We start from the raw sequence: 8,201 nt of genomic DNA on the forward strand, positions 1-8,201 counted from the left end.
TTAATTGTTATAATCAGGAAGACTTTTATTTAAATAAATGTCTGTTAAGTTGCCATCTATTGCTGAATGGGGTAACACAGTGGTGATTGAGTCTATGGCCCACTGATGAAAGTCTTTGTATTTACAGTATTAAGATTATTATGAACCAGGTGTCTGTGGTGACCTTCCTGATATGCATTCAAATTATAAGCAGTGCAGTTAGTGATCACACAGTGACTGATCCACCACAGATAACTACAGTTAATTGTAATGTGCAGAAGCAGACCAGACTCGACTCATTTAATAAACTGATCTCATTCTTCAGACAGTTGGTTGGTCGAGTCATGCAAAAACCTGCAGGTACACAACCCTTTATGAAATAGTATGGACGTGCCTAACTTATACCAACATGACGTCACCCAGCGACACTGTTTGGATCACTGGGAGAGAGGTCGAGTGAGGCCCAAAAAACATACCTGCAATTACCTCTTAACGCCACATAGTGCCGCCAAAGACAACGAAACAGAGAGCTTGGAGATTGCCACTTTAAACCTCTGTTGAGTCCTTTACACCTGTGGGGTCATTGAGGTCACATTGATTTGTCAGGACTCCCATTAGAGTCATTAGAGTCACATGAGTCCAGGAATGAATGGGTGTTAATACCACGTTTACACAATGGTAGATGGATTGGAAAGATTTCCATGTGGACTTCACGTGTTTGTTCATATTATCTGACAATTCAGAAGGTTTTCTGATCACCGAGTTGGAGTTTAATATACTTTGCATGGACAAAATGACATTATACCCACTAAATGTGGGTTTAACCACTTCAAACAACTGACTGTGACTGATGTGAGGCATCCGTGTTTATGTTTTGTAGTTTAAGTCGGATATATCAGAACTGTTAGAAAAATCACAGTTTCACAGCTGTAATTTCAACATGGAGGTTGATGTGAACACTATTTAGAAGTCAAACATTTCTAATTACTGTCACTCTGATATGACATAAACCAGCATAAACTACCTGGGAAGGGATGAAAGGACAGCACTGTAAGTGGCTTAGAAGTGGTGATGTAGCCGCACCTCCTCTATTGAGTGATGTTTGTTTTCTATAGATGACCTACTTCATTCTTCTTTAAAACCATCTGTCTTCTCTGTCCAACTGGTGCACTTTGCCTACAGCCAAGTGGCAAGATAATTGGTGTATTTGCACAACACAGTCATTTCAAGTGTGGTTTTGGTAAATGGAGAATATTCTCTACACAGTAACCAGTTAGACACTCCAAAGAGGAACAAATAGAAAGAAACTACAGTACATTAAAAAAACGCACAACACCAGATGTCTGAAGTCAGCCACACTCTGTTAAACCATAGTCACTTCTGTTGCCCACTAGCTGTATAAATTAAGCCAGCCAGTAGGTGGCATCAGCACATTGTTCAGACAACAAATATCCATATGACGATAGGAAAACCAGTATGAGAACTTCCTATTCCCATAAGTCCATTACAGTTCACGCAGTCATAACAAGTGTTGTATCAGTACTTTTAATTATGTGAAAGATCTGAGTATGCAACATAATGTAGGCATCTGAATTATACTACTGTAATGAGTAGAGTAACAAAGTGATAACATAAAGTATAATCTGCTGTATTGTCTGAGAAACAACACTATTATCAAGCCATTTATTTCCATTTGATACTACTTTATACTTCCTCTCCACTACACTTCTTTCTTCTTTCCTCTCCCATTAATCATCTTACCACCCCTCACATTTATCTGCTGACCCTTTGGAGGGGCCCCACCCCTTGATTGGGAACCACTGGACTAAACTAGCTAACTGTATATAAAGTAGTGTAAACTAGCTCCACCTCCAGCAGCTACAACAGTAACATGCTGCTCTAACACTGATGCTTCACTATTAATAATCTAATGATGTCATAAATAATAACATATCAGTCAGAGGACCAAACCACTACTTTTACTGTAATACTGCATACTACATCACTCATAATACTGCAGTACTTTTACTGTAATACTGCATACTACATCACTATAATACTGCAGTACTTTTACTGTAATACCGCATACTACATCACTCATAATACTGCAGTACTTTTACTGTAATACTGCATACTACATCGCTCATAATACTGGAGTACTTTTACTGTAATACTGCATACTACATCGCTCATAATACTGGAGTACTTTTACTGTAATACTGCATACTACATCACTCATAATACTGCAGTACTTTTACTGTAATACTGCATACTACATCGCTCATAATACTGCAGTACTTTTACTTGTATTGGAGTATTTTTATATTACTGTATTGGTACTTTTACTTAAGTAAAGGATCTAAATACTTTTTCAACCAGTGCAGTACTGTATAAGCTGTAAAATGTTAGAAGTTAGAATTCAATATGCTGCATATTCTTTTGTAGAAATCTGACTTATTTGGCTTTTAAATCAACTTTAATATAAATGATTGACCTCATGTCTCTTTATTAATTAACCATTGACATGAATGTTTCAATGGGGTGATTTACAAGTCATGGCTGCATGTCTAAAAGAGAGAAAAAAATAAAATAGAACATCGATCATGTAACAGAGGATGTTGAGTTCAGGCTCAACAGGTTAAAGAAGACAATCGTGTTATTGTGAATTTTGCTGCAGGCTGTTTTTAAAATTGTTCACATTTCATCTGTGACTGTAAATATGGGACACTTTGTTATATGGGACTTAGGTGTGTGTGACTCAACCATACAGCTTAATAACTTCTTTAAATGTGTTGCAGACACAATAACAGAACACACTAATAATAAAACACTTTAAAGTCTTTCAATCATCTTTATTTATTTGTGCATTTTGGGAAAAAGTTCAATCATCAGGCCACATTATGAAACCTTTTTTTCCCACACTGTTTTCTTTGGATTATAGACCTTAACAACAGTAACCAGCGCAATTTGCTCACTTCATTTTATTGTCACTAATCACTCACTTGGAAGTTTAATCCTTCCAGTGATACTTATGGCAGTGTGATGGATTTAGATTATGAGCACTCAGCGAAGTACACAGAGAATTGCTTATCCCGGCACTCTTCCTGGAGGATGATCCTGATCCTGGAAACAATCAGAGGAGATTAACATTACCAGATGCTTTCATTTATTTAAGTTAAACGACCAGTTTGTGGGATTAAGTGACATCTAGTGGAGAAGTTGCTGTTTACAATCAAAGGAATATCCCCATCCCCCTCACCCTTTCTGTCCAAGCTTCTACGCAAACATACATTGGCTGCAAAACTTGCAAAAAATGCAATGGGCCCTCTGTAGAGCCAGTGTTTTGTTTATCTGTTCTGGGCTACTGTAGAAACATGTCTGTGCAACATGGTGGGCTCCATGGAAGAGGACCTACAGTAATATATCCCTATGTAGATATAAAGGGCTCATTCGGAAGTAACAAAAACAACAACATTCTTATTTTCAGGTGATTATACGCTAACGAAAAAAATTAATGAGTATTATTTCAATTTTTGCCAAGTCAGTTGTGCTAGATGCCACTAAATTCTACACACTGGTCCCTTAACTGATTGTACTGATTTCATAATTAAATCACAATTAATTCATAATTTGTTGGATTCAACAGCAATGGTCTACATACAACTTAAAGAGTACATTTTCAAAAACAGGTGAAGACAGAACTCACATTTTTCTGAACTCATCCCAGTGGGATGCTGAGAAACCATTTTCACTGTAGAAACAAACACAGCATGAATAGGAAGACATTTCACCCAGCATTTTATTTAGAGCTCGACTCACATAATCTGTGTGTTTGCAAAAAAACTGTTATTATTTTTCCAATCTATAATACATAGTGTTACGCAGTGTGCAGTTACTGTATGGTACATTTAGTCTTCTACATATCTGTTCAAAGATCTTGAGTCAAACATTTGAGTCGAGTTTTCAAGTTGCACAACACTAAAGGAATGTTGTCTTTCGCTGGTAATATAATATCAGACCCCTCCGGTGATGGACAGAAACTAGGTATATTTACTTGTGTACTGCACTTAACTACATACTTATAATGTACTGGTATGAGTCATTTTCATCTGCTGCTACTTTATACTTCCACGTCACTACATTTCAGGGGGAACTATTGTACTTTCTACTCCACTACATTTATTTGACAGCTTTAGTTACTTTTCATATGAAGATTTAACACCAAGGGTAATATAACAAGCTTTTAAAATACAACACATTGTTAAAGATGAAACCAGTGATTTCCAGCCAATCAACTCACTTAAAGGAAAGTGGGTAAATGGCAAAACTGATTAAAAGAGTATATTAAACTGCAACATTTAATAATGGCATAAATGAAACAACATCGGGTGCAACTGTCCTTGAGTTCACTGCACATTAAAGTTAAAACAATTAATGTATGCTTGTCATGACATTGGATGTCACCACTATGAAGACCAGGCGGGGAGTTCCGGTCCTCTGAAATGAGGCAAACGTGGAAGTAACTTAAAACTGCATTCTATCAAAAGGCCACCAGGGGGCGACCGTTTTGGTGTCAAAAGGACTTCCGTCTCTATACAAGTCAATGGAGAATTCACCAACTTCTCACTTGATTTCTAACCTCAGTAAACGTTTTCAAAATGTGTTTATGGTCTCAATCGCTAGTTTAAAGCCTTCTTCAATGCAGTATGATGTTCATTTGGGACATTTTGGCCTCCCTGATTTTATATTTGACGATAAAGCAGGGTATGCATTAGGGCATGGCTACGTCGTGATTGACAGGTTGATTGGTTTACAGGTTCAGGAGGGTGCCTCATGCCCCTCCTGATGCCCATATAAGTAGAATCCCTGTTTTTATTTTTCCCGGCATGCACCTGAAATTTTCAAGATGGCGCTGCTCAGATCCGATACTATTGGCTTCCGAGCAGCAGTCCACAAACCAATGGGTGACGTCACGGATGTTACGTCCATTTCTGATATACAGTCTATGATGAAGACATATAAAAATGAACTTACACAAGATTGGTGAGGATCTTCAACACGCAGGTTATGTCATCACTTATGTTGTCATCAACCAAATCTGCATAGAAAAAAAACAAGGAAACAGTTTGCTGGGTTAAAGTGACCTCAGTTTTTGGTCTTGGGAACCTGATCATCCGGGGTGCAAAGTTAAGCAACTTAAGTCCACAGGTGATAAAAATGACTATTTCATGAATATAAGAACAGAAAAAACATAAGGGGTGTGAACTGTAATTTCTGTTGAGCTTCTGGGCTGAAATATAAACACACATGATTGGTGTATACGTTGCTAGTTGTAGCTGACATCTGTACAATCAGTACACTGAAGCAGAAACAATAAAACATTGACTTTGCATTCAGTCTGCGCACACAATGACATGAAGATATTTAAGGTTTTACCAGGCGGGGAGTTCCGGTCCTCTGAAATGAGGCAAACGTGGAAGTAACTTAAAACTGCATTCTATCAAAAGGCCACCAGGGGGCGACCGTTTTGGTGTCAAAAGGACTTCCGTCTCTATACAAGTCAATGGAGAATTCACCAACTTCTCACTTGATTTGTAACCTTAGTAAACATTTTCAAAATGTGTTTATGGTCTCAATCGCTAGTTTAAAGCCTTCTTCAATGCAGTATGATGTTCATTTGTGAAATTTTGGCCTCCCTGATTTTATACTTGATGATAAAGCAGGGTATGCATTAGGGCGTGGCTACGTTGTGATTGACAGGTTGATTGGTTCACAGGTTCAGGAGGGCGCCTCATGCTCCTCCTGATACCCATATAAGTAGAATCCGTTTTTTTTATTTTTCCCTGCATGCACCTGAAATTTTCAGGATGGCGCTGCTCAGATCCGATACTTTTGGCCTCCGAGCAGCAGTCCACAAAACCATTTCTTATATACAGTCTATGGGTTTTACACACAGCTCTTTCAAAAGCAGCAGTTGATCTGAATTTTTGAAAAATAAGTACAACTGAAATCAAGACTCACTGTTGCAGTCGATGTTACAGATGTTGGGTGATGGAGTGATGCCATCGCTGCAGACCAGATGATTGCTGAGCTGGAAAAGGCCATACAGTGTCCAGACCTCCTCGTCTGGGGGCGCAGGCCTGGTGGTCGGTGTCGGGGGGTTCTGGGTTGTTCTAAAAAGGCTCCCCTGTTTAGCCAGTCCAAACACTCCTGCAGAGTGAACCTCCCTCTTCCCTCTCCTTGGATGGTTTTCCGTCGTGGGGTTCAGCTGATATACTGCACTGGTATTGAATCCGGCCCACTCCTCCACATGACAGACAACTGAAGGCAGCAGAAAGAAACAAACTGACATCTCAGAAATAACACAATTTTAATCCATACTTATATAATCCTAGAAGCACGACTGGAAAGTTCTGCTAGTTTCTCTAAACAGCAACTGGTCAGACCTCTATTTATTGTGGATATTCATGGTTGCCAGAGGATTCCTAATCATTGTGGTGGTCTAGCACCACCGTTAGGTCAAAATTCAACTTATACAAAAGAAGTATAAAAATATGACAGATTCTTAGAACGTTTACCAAGTACATTCATAATCCCCAAACAATGAAGCCATTGCATTTGGCACTATGTGGGGTTAACTCTATTGCAATTTTCACATTTACCTTTAACCACAGCCTCAAAATTCTCTGGGTTGTTGTCGTTGTCACAGATTATTTTCAAAAGAAACTCAACACTGTGAAGTTTGTCAGGCAACCAGAAGCTCAGCCCACAAAGGTCTCTATAGTGTGATTTACTTCCCTCCATTATTGAATCCTATGATTACGCTGATTCTATTGGAATTACTTGATATACCATAACAATTGCTTTGGTTTTAGATCCTGGTGTGTCCAAGGCTTAGGACTGGAAATATTCTATGTTTTATTATTTTATTTAATCTCAACAAATCCAATGCAAAGACCAAAACCAACATTTAACTGCTCTACTAACAAGTACTGTGTGTACCTAAAGCCTGATATATCTTAGTCTTCTGTGCCTTTGATGTCCATTGTTGTCCAAAAACTATGTAAAACATGTCAATAAGCCACTGTACGCCGTCCTGCTGCCACAAATACTCACTAGAGTACCAAATGTGGATTCATCTGCCACTGAAAATAGCCCCCAACAAATGCACAATTTATTTTTTGTTTGAGTGACATTTACTAAACATTACAGTGCCCGGCTGTTTTAGGAAATTACTGAGCCTTTCAAATAAATAAAACTGTATATTTGTAAGTCATTGTTTAGGATTTTCATCTGCAGGAACCACTAACAGGACAGGGGAGTTAGAAAGACTGAGAGATTAATTTCACTATGAAAAACTCCAGTCTCATCATTCTTTAGTTATATTTTCTAATTTTCTTAAAGGTGTCCTTAAAGAAATATAGCATTCATACCCTCCTGTCTTTTTCCTTCTATTGGAAATCTTTCTTTGTGGGTTTTCTGATTTGACTTTTTGGATAAATGATTCATGCAACTAATCTCTGGCAACTCTGGCACATGCTGTGAGATTGCATTCAGGTCGGTATATATTCAGTATTAAACCCTTACTTAAATTTATCAAAAAATGTGTATGTAGGCCTACACAACTTTTGTCATTTCTAATGCAAAGATAACAACCAGTACTTACTCTTAGCCAACAAGTTCTCTGCAGTCAGTCCTTTCTGCTTTGCCCTTTGAGACACGGTGGACATCGCCCTCATCATTTCGTCCCTGAGCTCACATTTTGACACAATCCTCCCCTCAGTCAGACTGGAGTCCAGCACTACCAAGAGAAACACCACAAGTACCTTCATCTTGACTCTAACTATTTTTTCTAGCCATGAGAACATATGTGACATGATATTTATACCGTCTGAAGAGTCAGCTGCTGCGAATCAGAGAGAACTCACATCTTTTGTTCCCCTCAAATAAAGGCAGCTCCCTTGGTGCCTAGAATGGGGCTCTTGAAGTACACAGTCTCAGTGTTTGTGTTTGGTTCCTGAGCTCTAAGGAGGTCGGGGGGGAAAATGATACACCTACCTGAAAACATCTTTTCTCATTTATAAGGTCATGCCTTTGTCCTGTTGAAAATAGCAGCCATGAGACTAAAACCCAGATATAGTGAAACAGTTTTATCTTCTCACGTCATCAAAAGACATTTCGTGACAATTTGTGAGGATCGAGTGTCAGCACTGGCAGTGTGA

At 38.6% G+C, this 8,201-nt stretch overlaps 1 protein-coding gene across 1 annotated transcript; it reads right to left on the reverse strand.

The window, feature by feature from the left end:
* Positions 1–3,032: 3,032 nt before the first annotated feature.
* LOC133987121 (lysozyme C) lies at positions 3,033–7,811 on the reverse strand. The gene is made up of 4 exons (XM_062426371.1): positions 7,646–7,811; positions 6,001–6,300; positions 5,014–5,077; positions 3,033–3,102 (listed from the first exon to the last, which is right to left on the reverse strand). Exons 1-4 carry the CDS (start codon positions 7,809–7,811, stop codon positions 3,033–3,035), a joined length of 600 nt encoding a protein of 199 aa, XP_062282355.1.
* Between the last annotated feature and the right edge of the window lie 390 nt (positions 7,812–8,201).

The sequence above is a fragment of the Scomber scombrus genome, chromosome 2 (genome assembly GCF_963691925.1).
Source record: "Scomber scombrus chromosome 2, fScoSco1.1, whole genome shotgun sequence".
Taxonomy (NCBI): domain Eukaryota; kingdom Metazoa; phylum Chordata; class Actinopteri; order Scombriformes; family Scombridae; genus Scomber; species Scomber scombrus.